Genomic DNA, 19150 nt, shown 5'->3' on the forward strand with positions numbered 1-19150 from the left:
GCCCAAGTTTCAAAATCCTGAAATATGTGTGTGTGTGTGTGTGTGTGTGTGTGTGTGTTTAGCTGTCCAGTCTTTGAGGGTAAACTGAACTTAAAACTGCTTGCTTTTTTTCTCCTACGGTTTCAAATACAATTAAATAAAGTCTGCAATTTAATACAATTAAATAAAGTTCTTTGTCTTAAGGACATCTCCTTCCTTTGTGTTCTGGAGTTTATTCCTGTCTAGAACCCAAACACTCCCATTCTATAACATTAAAAGCACTTTGCAGAGGTCCTCAGTAATCCCTTGGAGGTAAATCAGATGAACACTTTTGGTTCTTTCTGTTTAAACGTGGAAAAGGCTTGGCTCTTTTCCTGAAGTAATTTGTCATATGATAAGAGTCCCACACCATTTGTTTTTCAAGACAGGGTTTCTCTGTGTAGCTCTGGCTGTCCTGGAACTTAATCTGTAGACTAGGCTGGTTTAGAACTCAAGAGATCTACCTGCCTCTGCCTTCCAAGTGCTGGGATTCAAGACCTGTGCCACCACTGCCTATTTATTTATTTATATACTTATTTATGTAAATCCCTAAATCTGTAGGTGTCCTCCAGTTTCTCCAAATGTACCTGAAAATGTGGGCATTTTGTTCAGTAACCAGCTCACTGTTTGCCTAAGGATAGTATTGATAGACTCAGTGAACAGATGCAGAGTTGGAAAATTTGTGTGCAGTTTCTGATTTTTCTCTGATAAGAGTATCATGAAAGAAAGAAATTATGTGAGTTATTCTGCAATATCAACCATGGACCAATCTGATAGCCATGTTCATCTTTTATTGTTGCATCTTTGGGAGATTGTAGTTAGCACTTCCTTTAAACAGATACTTCTTTGATTTAGTCATTCTTTCTGGTCTTTTTTCCTATAAGCACTCTTCAGTATTTTCTTTACCCAACTCCCCAGGTTTTGGTGCCTTCCTGGGTTCTGAGTCAGAACTTTTTTACTTTTGTTTACTTTTGTCTTTGTTTTTCATTCTAAAATTTATTTCTAAATCATTTAATCTCTGTTTTGGTCATTGATACAAAGTAGAGTAAGCTGGGAAGTGAGAACCTCAGTCTAGGAATTGCTTCCATCTTACTGGCCTATCTATCCTTGGAGCATCTTCTTTCTTTCTTTTTCTCTTACAACTTTATTTTAAAAAAAGAGATACATGTACAGATTTTTAAAGGCATTTTGGCATAACACTATATGAATATATTTTGGTTGGTACTTAATTCTTTTAGAGGTTTGGTAGTATACATTGAAATCTTACTATTTACCATAAGCATAAAGTACATGTAGAACAGAACGTAACATGGAAACAGTCAGAGTTTTCTTGGTGTGTATAGATTCAACATAATGATTTTTTGATACCAAAAATTGCCACAAGGCTATATTCTTAGCTCTTGGATTGTTAATGATTTAAGGTCCAGATGTACCACACTCTGAGAGGGTGCTATACATTTATTATTATTTTTTTTTTCCTAAGAAGGACTGAGTTTTTTACTTTTTGGCCTTTGTTTTTCTTGAGCTTCATATAGTCTGTGAGTTGTTTCTGGGGCATTCAGAGCTTTCTGGGGTTAGTGTCCAATTATCAGTGACTGCATATTATGTTTGTTCTTTTGTGACTGGATTACCTCACTCAGGATGATATTCTCTAGATACATCCATTTTCCTAGGAATTTCATAAAGTCATTGTTTCTTAATAGCTGAGTAGTACTCCATTGTGTAAGTATACCACAATTTTTGTATCCATTTTTCTACTTAAGGACATCTGGGTTCTTTCCAGCTTCTGGCTATTATAAATAGGGCTGCTATGAACATTGTGGTGCATGTGTCCTTATTGTATGTTGGAGCATCTCTGGGGTATTTGTCCAGAAGTGAAATAACTGGGTCTTCAGGTAGGACTATGTCCAATTTTCTGAGGAACGGCCCAACTGATTTCCAGAGTGGTTGTACCAGTTTACAACCCCACCAACAGTGGAGGAGTGTTCCTCTTTCTCAGCATCCTCGCCAGCATCTGCTGTCATCTGAGTTTTTGATCTTAGCCATTCTGACTGGTGTGAGGTGGAATCTCAGGGTTGTTTTGATTTGCATTTCCCTGATGACTAGGAATGTCAAGCACTTCCTTAGATGCTTCTCAGCCATTTGATATTCCTCAACTGAGAAATTTTTGTTTAGCTCTGTACCCCATTTTTTTCCCCATAGGATTGTTTGATTCTCTGGCATCTAACTTCTTGATTTCTTTGTGTATAATGGATATCAGATGTGGGGTTGGTAAAGATCTTTTCCCAATCTGTTGGCTGCCATTTTGTTTTCTTGACAGTGTCCTTAGCCTTACAGAAACTTTGCAATCTCATTAAGTCCCATTTCTCGATCTTTGGCCTTAGAGTACAAGCAAGCCATTGGTGTTCATTCTGTTCAGGAAATTTTCTTCTGTGCCTGTGTTCTACGGTTTTCCCTACTTTCTCTTCTAATAGTGTACCTGGTTTAATGTGGAGATCTTTGATCCACTTGCACTTGAGCTTTGTACAAGGAGATAAGAAAGGGTCTATTTTCATTCTTCTGCACGCTGAGTGCCAGTTGAGCCAACACCATTTGTTGAAGAGGCTGTCCTTTTCCATTGAGTGTTTTCAGCTCCTTTGTCAAAAATCAAGTGACCATATGTGTGAGGGCTCATTTCTGGATCTTTTATTCTGTTCCATTGATTAACCTGCCTATTTCTGTACCAGTACCATGCGGTTTTTAACACAATTGCCATGTAATATAGCTTGAGGTCAGGGATGGTGATTCCAGCAGATGTTTTCTTGCTGTTGAGGATGGATTTCACTATTCTAGGTCTTTTGTTATTCCAGATGAAGTTGCAAATTGCTCTTTCCAACCCTATGAAGAATTGAGTTGCAATTTTGATGGGGATTGCATTGAATCTGTAGATTTCTTTTGGTCAGATGGCCATTTTTACAATGTTGATCCTTCCAATCTATGAGCTGAAATTTTCTTCATTTTGCTTCCTCAGAGATTTGAAGTTCTTGTCATACAGGTCCTTCACTTGCTTAGTAAGAGTCATATCAAGGTATTTCATGTTGTTTTTGACTATTGTGAAGGGTATCTTTTCCCTACTTTCTTTCTCTGCATGTTTGTCCTTTGAGTAGAGTCAGGCTATTGATTTGTTTGAGTTAATTTTATATCCAGCCACTTTGCTGAACTTGTTTATCAGCTGTAGGAGTTCTCTGGTGGAATTTTTGGTGTCACTTACTTATACTATCATGTCGTCTGCAAATAGTGATATTTTTATTTCTTCCTCTCCAGTTTGTATCCCTTTGATTTCCTTTTGCTGTCTAATTGCTCTGGCCAGGACTTCCAGTACTATGTTGAATAGGAAGAAGGAGATTGGGCAGCCTTGTCGAGTCCCTGATTTTAGTGGGATTGCTTCAAGTTTCTCTCCATTAAATTTGATGTTGGCTATTGGTTTGCTGTATATTGCTTTTATTATGTTTAGATATGGGCCTTGGATTCCTGTACTTTCCAAGACTTTTAACATGAAGAGGTGTTGAACTTTGTCAAATGCTTTCTCAGCATCTAGTGAGATGACCATGTGGTTTTTTTTCTTATAGTTTGTTTATATGGTGGATTACATTGATGGATTTCCTTATATTAAGCCATCCTTGCATCCCAGGGATGAAGCCTACTTGATCATGGTAAATGATCGTTTTGATGTGTTCTTGGGTTTGGTTTGTAAGAATTTTGTTGAGTATTTTTGCATCAATGTTCAGAAGGGAGATTGGTCTGAAGTTCTCTTTCCTTTTAGGGTTTTTGTGTGGTTTAGGAATGAGGGTTATTGTGGCTTTGAAAAATGAGTTAGGTAGTGTTCCATCTGACTCTATTTTGTGGAAATGTTTGGAGAGTATTGGTATTAGGTAGTCAATAGATGTCTGATAGAATTTTGCACTGAACCCATATGGTCTTGGGCTTTTTGGTTGGGAGGCTTTTGATGACTGCTTCTATTTCTGTAGGTGTTATGGGATTATTTAGATGGTTTACCTGGTCCTGGTTTAACTTTGGTATCTGGTATCTGTCTAGGAATTTATCCATTTCCTCCAGATTTTGCAGTTTTGTTGAGTATTGGCTTTTATAGTAGGCTCTGATGATTTCTTGAATTTCCTGTTTCAGTTGTTATGTCTCCACTTTCATTTCTGATTTTGTTAATTTGGATACTCTCTCTTTGTCCTCTAGTTAGTCTGGCTAAGGGTTTTTCAGTTTTGTTAATTTTTTCAAAGAACCAGCTCTTGGTTTTGTTGATTCTTTGGCCCTTTTTGTTTCTATTTGGTTAATTTCTGCTCTCAATTTGAATATTTTTTTCCCTCTACTCCTCTTGGGTGTATCTGCTTCCTTTTGTTCTAGAGCTTTCAACTGTGCTGTCAGGATGCTAGTGTTTGCTCTCTCCAGTTTCTTTTTGGAGGCACTCAGAACTATGAGTTTTTATCTTAGTACTACTTTCATTGCATCCCATAGGTTTGGGTATGTTGTGCTTTCATTTTCATTAAATTCTAGAAAATCCTTAATTAATTTATTTATTTCTTTATTTTTTTTGACCATGCTAATTTTGAGTAGAGCGTTGTTCAGCTTCCATGTGTATATGGGCTTTTTGTTGTTTTTATTGTTATTAAAGACCAGCCATCGTCCATGGTGATCTGGTAGGATACATGGGAGTATTTCAATCTTCTTATATCTATTGAGTCTTGTTTTGTGACCGACTATATGGTCAATTTTCGAGAAGGTGCCATAATGTGCTGAGAAGGTTTATTCTTTTGTTTTAGGGTAAAATGTTCTGTAGATGTCTATTAATTCCAATTGGTTCATAACCTCTGCTAGTTTCACTGCATCCTTGTTCAGTTTTTGCTTCCATGATCTGTCCAGTGATGAGAGTGGGGTGTTGAAGTTTCCCACTATTATTGTGTGGGGTGCAATGTATGTTTTGTGCTTTAGTAGGATTTCTTCTATGTATATGGGTGCTCTTGTATTTGGAGCATATATGTTAAGGATTGAGAATTCATCCTGATAATTTTCCCCTGTAATGAGTAAAAAGTGTCCTTCCTTATCTTTTTTGATAACTTTTGGTTGATAGTCTACTTTATTTGATATTAGAATGGCTACTCTAGCTTGTTTCTTGGGGCCGTTTGCTTGGATGGTTTTTACCCCCAACCATTTACTCTGTGATAGTGTCTGTCTTTGTCTCCTAGATGAGTTTCCTGTATGCAGCAAAATCCTGAATTATATTTATGTATTGAGTTTGACAGTCTCTTTATTGGGGAATTGAGTCCATTTATGTTAACAGATATTAAGAAATAGTGGTTGCTGTTTCCTGCTTTTTTTTTTTTTTTATTGTTAGAGGTAGAATTATGTCTGTGTGTCTTTCTTCTTTTGGATTTCTTGCTTAGTTTTTTTTTTTTTTTTCTTTTTCTAGGGTGTAGTTTCTCTCCTTGTGTTGGGTTTTCCATCTACTATTTTTTATAGGGCTTGATTTTTGGTCAGATATTGTGTAAATTTAGTTTTGTCCTGGAATATCTTGGTCTCTCCATCTATTTGATTGAGAGTTTTGCTTGGTATAGTAACCTGGGCTGACATTTGTGTTCTATTAGGGTCTGTACAATGTCTGTCCAGGATCTTCTAGCTTTCATAGTCTCTGTTGAGAAGTTAGGTGTAATTCTGATTGGTCTGCCTTTATATGTTACATGACCTTTTTCCCTTACTGCTTTTAGTATTCTTTCTTTGTTTTGAGCACTTGGTGTTTTGACTATTATGTGTCAGGAAGAATTTCCCTTTCTGGTCCAGTCTATTTAGAGTTCTGTAGGCTTGTTTTATGCTCGTGGTCATCTCATTCTTGAGGGTAGGGAAGTTTTCTTCTACGATTTTGTTGAAGATATTTACTGTGCCTCTTAGTTGATATTCCTTGCCCTCTTCTATTCCTATTATCCTTAAGTTTGGTCTACTCATTGTGTCCTGGATCTCCTGGACATTTTGGCTTAGGAGCCTTTTGGTTTTTGCATCTTCTCTGAATGTTTTGTCCATGTTTTCAATGTTGTCTTCAGCCCCTGAGTTTTTCTCTCCCATGTGTTGTAGTCTGTTGGAGGTGCTAGCATCTGTGACTCCTGATTTCTTTTTTGGTTTTCCATCTCCCAGGTTGTCTCTTTTTGTGTTTTCTTTATTGTTTCTATTTCCATTTTCAATTCCTTCATCTCGTTGGTTGTATTTTCTTATAATTCTTTGAGTTCTTTGAGTGATTTTCATGTTTCCTCTTTAAAAGCTTCTATTTGTTTATGGTTGTCCTCCCATACTTGTTTAAGGGAATTATTCACGCTCTTCTCGAAGATCTCTGTCATCATCTTGAGGTATGATTTCACATCTGAGTCTTCTTTTTCTGAAGTGTTTGGCAATCCACTGCTTGCCGTGGTGGGAGAGCTGGGTTCTGATGTTACCAGGTTGTCTTAGTTTCCATTGCTTAAGTTCTTTCGCTTTCCTCTTGCCACCTTGTTGTCTGTGGTTATATGTGGTCTTGTTGTCAGTGACTGGCACCTGTTTCTCCTGTGGATCTGAGGGCCTATGGGCTCTGGAAGAAAATTGCTTTTGAGTGTTCAGCTTTTTGTCGGTGAGCAGTGAGTTTTGGTGGCAGGTACTCAGTTGTCTTTTTGGGCCCAAGTTGGGGAGCTCTTGTGAGGTTGCTCTGGGAGCTCGGCCCTTTGTCCACTGGTCCTGAATACTAGTGGTTGGGATCTGGTTTTTTCTCCAGGCCAAAATGGATTCTTTTCCAGCAAGTACAGCACTCTCTGCTCACTGAGAACTCACAGTGTGCCCTTCCTTGGCCTTTGTGTCAGGTTCACCTCTGGTCCAGGTGTAAAAGTGCCCGTGGAGCTGATATTTCAGAACCGCCTTCCCCAGGCAGATCATGATTCTCTCTGACATAGCCCTGGGCACCGCCTCCAAGTGCTCTCTGTGCCCTGGGTACTCACTGCACAACCTCACTAGCTCTGTACCCCAGGTTACCTGCTGGTCTTGGTGGAAGAGCTCCTTGGGGTCAGGTCTGCCAGCAAAGCCTTTCTGGGCAGGCAGATCTGGATACTCCCTTACTGTGTGCAGGCAAAGAAAGAACTTTTGCCACAAGCACTGCCTCCAAGCACTGTCTGTGTTCTGGGTGCTCACACCACAGCCTCCCCAGGCCTGTGCCCCAGATTATCTGCTGGCCCAAGTGGCAGGGTGCCTGGGCGTCTGGTCTGGGAGCACAGCCTTTCTGGGTGGATCCTGATAGTCTCCAGCTGTGGGCAGGAAGGGAACTTTTGCCACAAGCACTGTCTCCAAGCACTGTCTGTGCTCTGGGTGCTCACTGCCGGGGCATTTTCTTTTTTTTTTTTTTTTCTTTTAAACTTTTTGTTGATTCTTGGTGAATTTCACATCATGCACTGCTCATTTCCATGTTCCTTTGTGTCTGCCCCCCAACCCTTAGAATCTCCTCCCCAAAAGAAAAAAGTCTTGCTGTGGAAGTTGCAGTATGTTCCACAGGATACCCCTTTGTCCACTTCTTCACTTGCAGATAGTCATCGGTCTGGGTTGAGGCCTCTTCTGCTGCATACTCTATTCTGGATTCTAACCAGGACTCCTCTTGGATATCCTGTTGTTGCCCTGTGTCATGAAGATCCAGCAGACTGGCCCCTTCATAAGCTCTAGCAGTTCATAGATGTTGGTGTGGGCCAACTCAACACCTTGGATCTGGGCCTGGAATGGTAGTTGAGTTGGTCAGCCTGCCAGTTCCTCAGTACCCACACCAGCAGAGCCAGCTCTATAGCATTGCCTAGGCTAGTTCACTCAGGAGTGGGGCCAGCTTTTCTCTCACTGCTTACCAAAGCTAGCTTTGTTGTGCTGCCTAGGTGAGGTGTGGGGTTCACCCTACTAAGTGCTGCAGCCAATGAGAGTGTGGGCCAGTTCTGCTCAACCCTTGAACATCAATGTGGTCCCAGGCAGCAGCCCAGACCAGGAACGTCTATCTGGCCTTTAGGGGTAACATGGCCATGGACATTGACACAGACCCTTGCTGTTGTATGGCCACAAACTTAGACATGGCCCTTAGCAGCAGCACAGACTGAGACTTCACCATGTTCTTAGGTGGCAGCATAGGCTTGTTCACATCAGGCTGTGCCTCACCTCCTTCGTGTTTCCAGTTCTGCCTCTCTCCAGAGTACTCAAACTGTTCCCATTCTTTCTCCTCCATCTCTTCACCACATACTTGCACATGGTAGAAGCTCCCATGGTGGGGGGTTCATGTGCCAGGTAGGCTGCTGAGTATCTTGTCTCTGGGTCGTGGGGCATTTTCTTAATTGCTGGTTGATGCAGGAGGGTCCCGCCCACTCTGAGTGGTGAGCATTAAATAAGAAAGGTAGCTGATAAAGCCAGCAGTAGCATGTAATTAGTAAATGTTCCTCCATGGCTTCTGCTTTAGTTCATGCCCTGAGGTTCTTGTTTTGAGTTTCTGCTGTTAAACCTGAGAATCATGAAGAGAAAAAACTAAAATCCATAATTTTCCAAGTAAAGCAAGCTTTAATTAAATACTGACTAGGATGAAGGACTCTGGTCAGACCTATTTTGGGGCTCCCAGAAAATGGCAATGAGTCATATTTTGCAGAGGCTTATAAAGGCAAACTCATAATACAACGTTTTCCACCAGGTACAATCAGGGGCAAACCATATGTCTTGATGTACTTCCTGGACACATACCTACATCTAATCAGGGGCAAGCATACAGGTGGACATATTTCCTGCCTATGTATCTTCTGTCTACACGTGATCAAGTACATGTTGTGTAGTTGAGTCAAACAAACATGTTTAGGAGAGTTAAGACATAAGGCTTGTTGTCTTACATGAACAGCAGTCTCCAAGAAGCTTCTCGGGAAGTCTCTGTCCTTGGGCAGAGAGCTTACAGGTTAGAGGCATTTATGTTTTTTGAATCTCTTAGGCACCATAATTAAGACATAAAACATAACTTTAGATCTCGCAGTACCTTTGTTTCCTAATAAAGGACTATAACCTGTAAACTAAAATAAACTTCTTTCTTCTATAAGCATCACTTTTTTATTTCAACAGAAAACAAACTAAGACAAATTCATCCTTCTCTTCTGAATTGTAAAACTATATTTTTAGCCAGGCACTGGAATTTCTGTCTTGATAGTGAACAACATATAAACAAGTAGTACACAATCTATGAAAACATTAAACAAAGTAAGTTTCTTATATTCTTGAGTCTTTCTTCTGATTGTGTTGCTACTTAAGGTTGGTAGTTTGTTAAATGAGTGCTTTGTGTCAGGCTCTTGGAGGCAGGGCTTTGTTTCTCATTTTTGTATACTTAAAGCCTCAGGCATCCAGCTGAATGTAAAACTGAATTCCTTATATCAGATAAAGAATAGTCTATTAACTATAAAACTTGCGATTTTTCTTTGGTTTATTCTACCTTATCAGCTTATCAAATCCTACTCATTATCATGCTCAGATATTGGCCAAATATGTTACTTGCCATCATTATGTGACAATGCCGTACTTGGACCTTCATTATGTCTCTTGGGCCGTTAGCACAGTGCTGTGTTTTTCTGGCTTCTCAGAGTTTTCCCCATGGATGTGTTGGTAAACCAGCTTTCTTGGAAAATAAGAAAATGCCTGGTTTTGTTAGTATTTGTTGTGTATTTGGTGGTTGAAAGGCACCTGTACTTACAAACTATCTGGCTTCAAGAGTTCCTGAAACTGTCACAGCTGGCTGTTAAGAGATAGTGGATACTAACTCAAGCATAATGATGTATGACAGAATCCTTTTTAGGGACTTAAGGACTTAGAATCATCATTGGAGAGCACAAACTGCTCTGTTTGGCTTTAGAAGGACAAGTAGCATGCATGTTGTATATTTTGCTTGTCTTACCAACCTGCCCTCTGGCCTTCCTTTGAAACGTCACCTGTCTCTTTTTTTACATTTTCTGCCTAATGCATATGTTTTGTTGTCCTTTTTTACTAGACTTATTATTACCCTTGTCAAAGTATGTCATTTTGACATTTGCTGTTGGTAAACCTGTGTGAAGCGACTTAAATTTTCTGAAGGATTCTTAATTCTGAGAAAAACTTGGCAAATTGGAAGAAAATGTAATTTTCTGAATTAGGGCCATTCTAGTAATATTTTATTACTTTAGTTTAAGTATAGTTTGAATGTGAGAATAGTTAAGACTTTTTTGCTCTTAGCACCATGATACTTTTAGATGACAGATTAATTCATTTGATGAATATTGAGTACCTACCATTTTCTGGCCTTGTTTAGGCTCTAGAGAGGTGGCATTGAAGCAAGTGGAGGGGAGGGGGATGGGAATAACATTTGAAATGCAAATACAGAGAAGATCCAATAAAACACTAGATTAAACAAAATAAAGCAAACTTCCCTTGGTGGAGTGTGCATTGTAATGAGTGTAGGCTAGGTCAGTACAAAGTTAGTAGTGTATAGCTTCTGCTTTAAGCAGGTTCTGTGTATCATTTCATCTTCCTCATCATTTTATTCAAGGGTTTATGGATTCCATATATATATATATATATATATGTATATATATATATATATGTATATAAGAAAAGACACATGATTTTTTTCATTACATTTGAATACATCTTTTGTATCTATTTTACCTTTAAGTCTTGAATTTCAATACTACCTATAAGTTAGTGTTTGCCTATTTCTATTCAAAATTTAGATTTACATTTAAATAAAAATTAGATTAAAATTTAGATTCCTGTTATAAAATCTATCAGCGTTTGTGCACTGATCTAGAGATATCTGAAGCAATACATGTTATCAGTAGTCAGTCCTTCTTAAGCATTGTTCAAAGCAATAATCTCATTTTCTTGGAAATAAGGTTAGATTTGATAGTTGTGATTTTAGTCTTTTATTCAGTGTTTTCCTTCCTTGTGATTCTCTTTAAAAGTAAGCATTTGGTAGCACAGCAAATCCTGCAGTGCTGATGTATGCTTTAAACCCAGTACTCAGGAGGCAGAGGCAAGTGGATCTTTTGAGTTCAAGGTCATCCTGGTCTTGAATTCCAGGACAGCCGGGGCTATACAGAGAAATCCTGTCTGGAAAAACCCAAACTTGCCCAACCCAAGCCCAAGCCCAACCCAACCTTTACCCTAAACCCAACTCAAACCAAACCCAAGCAAACCAAACTCAAATCAAAGGTAATACAAAAGAAAACTCAACAAACATAGAAGAGTGGTTCAGAGCCTGGACACAGCGGCTGTACTATCTGTATTAGAATCCTAGATAGTAACATTGCGTGCCTGATCTGTACCCATGACATGGGAAAAATGATTTCCCACACATCAGGACTATGGGGATTGAAGGACTCAGCACTAGGATTATATCAGCACCTGGAGCATAGTGCACTCTCGTGAGTATTATCACTTCTGTTCTGCAACCTGCTCCAGTTCATTCTCATTATTCTAGGAAGCATCTACATTTCCTAGTGCATAGAAGGGCTCAAAAGATGCTAACTATGATTATAATTAATCTGTTGCTTGATAACTGGTATAACACAGAGTTGATAAGTTTTCCTTTATTATTTTCCTAGACTGTTACAGTGAATTTTTAAATGAAGACTTTGATGTAAAATCTTACACTTCCCAATCTATTCATCAAGCTGTAATTGCTGAGCAGCTGGCAAAGCTTGCCCAAGGAATCAGTCAGCTGGATAAAGAACTACACCTACAGGTAACTTCAGTCTTCTGGGTCACAGAGATTGTTCTGCTGAAGGTGACAGTGTCTTTTTGTCATCTCATCCTTGTTAAAATCAAATGCTTATTTCCATGAACAAATGCATAACTTACCAGCATCTCTTAATTACATCTTTTGCAAGTTTCCTGTAAGCTACTTTTTATTAGTCAAAAGCAAATTGGAATCCTTTATGGAATCATTTATTTTTTCTGTTTATTACCTGAATGTTTTCTGGAAAAAAATGGACATCTTTGATAATGATAATATTTGCTGAAATTACAGGAGGGTAGATGTTGTGGTAGGTGGAGCACATATAAGCATTAGGAAATGGGGCCAACCTTAAGTGTGCTGTTATAATTGTCTTGCTTATCACTTTCTTCTTTGAGTCTTCAAAAAATATTTTCCTTTAAGTGACTAAGAAGACAAGGCAGTAGATAAACTTAAAAGTCTCTCCTTTTGAAATGGATGACTTTTGTAGGATTATTCTATGATCTGCTTTATTGGCTTGTTTGTTTTGTAACCTTGGGGATTGAACCCAGGGCCTTCACATGCCAGGGAAGCACCCTACCAATTGAGCTTTATCCCAGGTCTCAATATACTTCTATATTGCATTTTTTTAAAGTATAGTATAGCGTTTATTCAGGACATGGGAAGGGGAGTTGAGAGAGGGTAGTAGAGACAGAGAAAGGCAGAGGGGAGGAGGGGGAAGGGAGGGGGAGGGGGAGGGAGGAGGGAGGGAGGGAGGGAGGGAGGGAGGAGGAGAGGGCAGCCATGAGCATGTGGAGAGAGGGGGGTGAGGAGAATGGGGAGAGAGGGAAAGAGAGGGGGAGCAGGGGCAAGAGGAGAGAGCAAGAGACAGCCTATATTGCTTTTTGTCTGAAGAAACACTTAGATGAATGAACAAGTTTGTAAACAAATGAACTCTTTACTGAAAAATCCAGATCTGTCATATCATGAGACTTACTCATTTAACTAACGTCTTGTGTCTTAGTTTCTTCATGAAAAGATTAGCTTAGAAGAACTGTGGTGACTTTTAAGGTCACTTCAACTTAAAAATTCTCATTACTTGCTCAGAACACAAATATTTAGAAGACACTTAATGTCAGACTTTGTGCTAAACTATCAATAGGGAAATAAAAACACATTCCTTGGTTCTCCAAGGACTCTGGGATTAGTGACGTACAGATAGGAATAACTAACCGTCAAATGAAGCCTGTTTTACATAGAATGGTACAAGGCGTTTTGCAGGCACAGGGTAACCATATAGTTTCAGGAGATAGGGTTTTCAAGAGACTCTCAAGATTTTGTCTCCCTTTCACACTTGGTATTTTTCTTCTTTCATGCAGTAGTACCTCAGTGGTAGGAACTGATGGGAATTTAGAATTAACACTCCTTAGAAGAACACATTTTATCTATCTGCCAATCTCTCAATCTATTTATTTATAGATATGTGAGATCATCAGTCTCTGAGTTCTAGTATGAACCTGTTGTAATTTTTTTAGAAGCAAAATTTGGATAATGCTCATCAAATAAAAGAATGAAAGAATGTGATTAAAATAATGGAAACATCAGTGGCATGATTAAAGTTCCAAAAGACTTATTATTTATCCTTCGATAGTTAACATAGGAACTGGAATTGACTATAGGTGTTGAAAGAGAAAGGCCCCTAACAAATAGTTGTTTATGAAGTTGTTGGTGAGCAGAGAATTGTTGAACTGAAAAGAGTATTGTTGCAGGACAGAGTACTGTCTCCTGTGTTACTTCTGAAAGCTTGACTCTAGACGCTGTGAGTAAACACTGCCACAATCAGTATGCTTTCCCCAGCTGTCTGTACATCTTAGGTCTCTGGTGATAGCCGAAACAAATAGGAAGGTAGCTTTCACCTTTCTGTTATCTTCTACATTGATTGAAAAGTCATCTGATTGGCAGCAAGGAAGTGTATGAAAGGGGTAATTCTTAGCTTTTTAGCCTTTCCAAAGTGTCACAAAAATAAAGGGAAATAGAAAAATTAAAAGAATTATTCTTGTTCAGACATATTTATTGATGGAGAATAATGTGAAGGAAATTTAATCTTGTGATGGCAACTTTTCTATTGTTGAAACAAAGCATCAGGACCAAAGCAGTTTATAGTGGGGGTGGGGATCATGGTTCTAGAGTGTTAGAGTTAATGACCGTTATGGCACGGAGTATGGCAACAGGCAGGCGGGCGCTGGATTAGCTCAGAACTTATATCTGCTCTATAAGCATGAGGCAGGGAGCTAGCTGGGAATTGTGTGGGCTTTAGAAACCTCAATGACATGCCTCCTCAAACAAGACCACACCTCCTTCTCAAACAGTTTCATCAACTGGGGAACAAGTATTAAAATATACGAGACTTTAAAGATAAAAGATGAAACAAAGTAACACTTGTATGAGGTGGTTATGATGGGAAAAGAGAGAAAAAATTTTATATTTAAAATAATACAAAACAAATGCTATAGAATGACAGTGATTCCAGAAGAGACCAAAGTGAAGGAACCCATGAATGAGTCTTTGCTGAGGAGGAACTTTAGTACCCAGGCTAGATGGAAAGAGAGCTTCTTACTCTATGAAAGGATGCAAAATCATTAGTGGTGTTGAATATTTATCACACCGTGAACCCCAAGATTGTGTTATTTCCTGGAAAACCTGTTTTTAGGAATTACGGTGTGGCTTAGTCCTAGCACACACCTTTAAGAGTTCTCTGCTTGAATATTGTATACAGGATTAGATAAAGTAAACTATAGATCAAAAGGCAGAGCAAGCAACCAGTTGACAGGAAGTGAGCGTAGGGTTATTAAGAAAAAAAACAAAGTAAGAGGGAGCCAGGAAGAAGTTTCTGTAAGGCTGAGGACACTGTCAGTAGGACAAAATAGCAACCAGCAGATTGGGAAATTTTTTTTACCAATTCTACATTCCATAGAGCACTAATATCCAATATATACAAAGAAATCAAGAAGTTAGATTCCAGAGAATCAAATATTCCTATTAAAAAGGGGGTGGGGAGGAGACAGAGCTAAACAAAGAATTCTCAACTGAAGAATATCGAATGGCAAGCAAGCACCTAAAGAAATGTTCAACATCCTTAGTCATCAGGGAAATGCAAATCAAAACAACCATGAGATTTCACTTCACACCAGTCAGAATGGCTACGATCGAAAAACTTAGGTGACAGCAGATGCTGGTGAGGATGTGGAGAAAGAGGAACACTCCTCCACTGTTGGTGGGATTGCAAGCTGTTACTACCACTGTGTAAGTCAGTCTAGAGGTTCCTCAAAAAACTGAACATAGTACTACCTCCAGCTATGCCACTCCTGGGCATATACCCAAAAGATACTCCAACATATAACAAAGACACATGTTCCACCATGTTCATAGCAGCCGTATTTATAATAGCCAGAAGCTGGAAAGAACCCAGATATCCTTCAACAGAGGAATGGATTCAGAAAATGTGGTATATTTACACAATGGAGTACTACTCAGCTATTAAAAAAAACAATGACTTCATGAAATTCCTAGGCAAATTGATAGAGCTTGAAGCTCTCATCCTGAGTGAGGTAGCCCAATCACAAAAGAACACAAATGCTATGTACTCACTGACAAGTGGATATTAGGCAAAAAGCTCTTGTTACCCATAATATAACTCACAGAGCATATGAAGCTCAAGAAGAAGGAAGTCCAAAGTATGGATGCTTCAGTCCTTATTAGAAGGGGGAACAAAATACTCACAGGAGGAAATACAGAGACAAAGTGTGAAGCAGAGACTGAAGGCAAGGTCATCCAGAGACTGCTCCACCTAGAAATCCATCCCATATACAGTCACCAAACCCAGTCACTATTCCAGATGCAATGCAGTGCATGCTGACAGGAGCCTGATATAGCTGACTCCTGAGAGGCTCTGCCAGAACCTGACAAATACAGAGGAGGATGCTTACAGCCAACTATTGGACTGAGAACGGGGTCCTTAATGGAGGAGTTAGAGAAAGGACTGAAGAAGCTGAAGGGGTTTGCAACCCCATAGGAAGAACAATAATACCAACCAACCCTACTCCACCAGAGCTCCCAGGGACTAACCCACCAACCAGAGAGTACACATGGAGGGACCCATGGCTCCAGCCACATATGTAGCAGAGGTTGGCGTCAATGGGAAGAGAGGCCCTTGGTCCTGTGAAGGCTGGTTGATGCTCCAGTGTAGGGGAATGCCAGGGCTGGGAGCTGGTTAGGAGTGGGTAGGTGGTTGGGTGAAGAAACACTGTCATAGAGGCAGGGGTAGAGGGAATGGGATAGAGGGATTCCAGAGGGGAGACCGGGAGGGAAAGGGGATAACATTTCAGCTCCCCAGAGATATGGAGGCAGGGTTAGCACTATATCTTTTTGCTCTGCATTGAACTTTTATTGTATTTATGTGTTTCTGCTATATTCCATTTCAAACTTATAACTTGCATGTGCATATGCATGTACATATGTACGTATAGTATCTGTTCCCTTTATATATAAAGGGAGATCTAGATTCTTCCCTTTGGTGACAAAATACTTAATCAGAGTAAATGCTGATTTTTCATCCTTAATTTTTCAGGTTGTTGCAAGACATGAAGATTTACTGGCACAAGCAACTGGGATTGAGTCTTTGGAAGGTATATTTTCATTAACTGTTTACACTTAGATGGGGCTAGATCAGGGACCCACAAGCTTTTTGAGCTTGAGGGCTGGTTAGAATGTACTTTTAGATTTTGTTAGCCATACAGACTGTGCTGTAGATACTTGAGCTCTACCAGAAAAATGTAATGCAACCCACAGATAATGTGAAAACAGAGAAGGTGGCTGTGTTCTAGGAAAACTTAAAACTTCCTTAACTGTTCACATCACTGCTTGGGAAAGTCATCTTTGCTGTGCCTCAGTTTTCCTATGTGTGGCAGAGATATACTGATGTGTACCTAAATTGTTTTGTGTTAAGGATTAAATGATTGAGGAAAATGGCTAAAATAGACTTGTGTATATAAGAACGCCTATAACCTTAGTTAATTAAAACAGTAAAAAATGTGTTTTGTTAGAATGCATAGTGGAAGTAGGTGTGAATTTAATGCATTTTTTTCTTTCTTTGACATTCTTAACAGTGGGAGTATATAGTAGACAAATAACACATTGGAATCTTATTTGTGTGACTCAAGTTTGCCTAAATCATTTATAAACTTTGCATTTTCCTCATAAATTTTATAAGTATGAAATATTACTATTATGTTTTTATTACTTGATGTCTTCTGTTGCTGTAATAACAGACCATGACCAGTTCTTGCTCTCTTCTCCTTTTTCCCCTCGTTCCTTTTCCCTCCATTCCCCTCTCTCCCCCTCTCTTCATGTGCTCACGGCTGGCTTCTACTTCTTCCTCACTCTTTTCTCTCTCTTTCTTTGCCTTTTTCTGTCTCTACTCCCTCAATGCCTCCCCCATTCCCTAAATAAACTCTTTTCTAAACTGAAAAAGAAAAAAAGATACCATGACCAAAAGTAATTTGAGGAAGAAGGGTTTATTTCAGTTAAAAATTCTCATGTCATACTCTATCACTGATGGAAGTTAGGACAGGGCTTCGAGGCAGGTTCTGAAGCAGGAGCCATGGAGGAATGCTGTTCAGGTACTCAAATGTTTCAGCTGTTCAACTTGTTCTCCATGGCTCACTCAGTTTGCTTTCTTACACACCTCAGGCCCGCCTGTCAAAGCATGGTGCCATCCACCATGGACAGAGCTCATTAAGCACTAATCAAGAAAATGTCCTTCAGACTTCATACAGTCTGGATGGAGGCATTTTCAACTGAGGTTTCTTTTCCAGATAACTTGATGAACCAAGACACTTTTGTTCGGGTAAATGTTGTTAATCATATATCCAAAGAAAGTTCAATGATGATATTGATGTGATACTCTAACAGTATTTCTCATTGTGTCAAAAAAAAAAAAAAAAAAAAAAAAAAAAAAAGAGCTTACCTCAGAATCTCTGGTGTCTAAAGCACCCTGTGAAAGAATTTTGTATTTTGGGAAATGATAGTTTGATTGTTAACTTGAAAATCTGAGCTACATTCTTGAAGAAGTTAAGAGTCCTTAAGTATTGGTCTAATGTTGGAAATTATAATATCTTAATCTCTTAATTTTTTATGAGTTTCTAAGAACAGTAATACTTTAGTGGCAATTTTGAAAGCAAATAATATAGTTTTGACTTGTGAAATGATGTAGTACATTGATTAGACTAGTTGTCATTATAATAGAATACTTCTCATTATGTCTTTAATCATTTATATTCTTTTATCTCATTAATTTTTTTGAGACAGTCTCACAGCCTAGCCCTGGCTGCCCGGAAATTCAGTGTGTAGACTGGGCTTACCTCAGACTCACAGAGATCCACTTGCCTCTGTCTCCAGAGTCCTGGGATTATACTCAGCCTCATTATGGTTTTTCTATGTGTATATTTATATAAGTGCTTGCTTTTTTCAGGATACTTTTCTTCTGGTTGTGAGTCTTAACTTTCAAAGGCTGAGCTATCTCTTCAGTCCCTTTCTCAGAATTCTTCTTTTCCCTTAATTTATTGATTCACTTTACATCTAGATAGAAGTCTCTGCCTTCTGCTGGTCTACCCTTCACACAGCCCTTCCCTGCTTCCCCCTCTTCATCTCCTCTGAGAATTGGAAGGCTCACACGGGTATCAGCTCACAGGGGCACATCAAGTCACTGCAGGACTAGGCACTGAGGCTAGACAAGACCTCCCAGTTAGGTAAACAGGCAGGCAACAAAGTCATGGATAGCCTTGGTGGGGGACCTAGGTCAAGCCCATGCTTCCTTTTTCATTGGTGGTTCAGTTTCTGAGAGCCCCCAAGGGTGAAGGTTAGTTTACTCTGTTCATCTTCTTGTAGAGTCCCTATTCCCTTCCAGTCTACACCCCCTCCCCCCACTTCCTCCGTCAGCTTTTCCACAAGACTCCTGAGTTCTATGTAATGTGATTCTATACTGTGCTTGTTGGCAGGAGCCCAGCATGGTCTGCAAACAGCTGATTGAAACAGAAATATGACCAACTGTTGTACTGAGGTCTGGGACTCCTATGGAAGAGTTGGGGGAAGGACTGAAGGAGCAGAAGGGGATGGTAACTCCATAGGAAGACCAACAGTGTCAACTAACCCAGACCCCTGGGAGCTCCCAGAGACTAAGCCACCAACCAAAGAGCATACATGGGTTGGTCCAAGGCCCCTGGCACATATGTAGCAGAGGGCTACCTTATCTGGCCTCAGTGGGAGAGGATGCACCTAATACTTTAGAGACTTGAGGCCCTAGGGAAGGGGGCTAGGCGGCAGCACTCTCAGAAT

The 19150-nt window shown here is 39.5% G+C and overlaps 1 protein-coding gene and 1 pseudogene across 2 annotated transcripts in view; one reads left to right on the forward strand and one right to left on the reverse strand.

The window, feature by feature from the left end:
* Nucleotides 1-19150, reverse strand: part of LOC308419540 (actin, cytoplasmic 2-like) — a 1056985-nt pseudogene that overhangs the window by 459939 nt on the left and 577896 nt on the right. The gene's annotated exons all lie outside the window — the stretch shown is intronic.
* COG5 (component of oligomeric golgi complex 5) overlaps nucleotides 1-19150 on the forward strand; it is a 301631-nt gene that overhangs the window by 1179 nt on the left and 281302 nt on the right. The window contains exons 2-3 of the mRNA XM_080915234.1: nucleotides 11649-11788; nucleotides 16386-16443. Coding sequence (XP_080771360.1) covers nucleotides 11649-11788; nucleotides 16386-16443 — 198 coding nt within the window. The remainder of the gene's footprint in view (nucleotides 1-11648; nucleotides 11789-16385; nucleotides 16444-19150) is intronic.

Source organism: Micromys minutus, assembly GCF_963924665.1.
Source record: "Micromys minutus genome assembly, chromosome: 1".
Classification (NCBI taxonomy): Eukaryota; Metazoa; Chordata; class Mammalia; order Rodentia; family Muridae; genus Micromys; species Micromys minutus.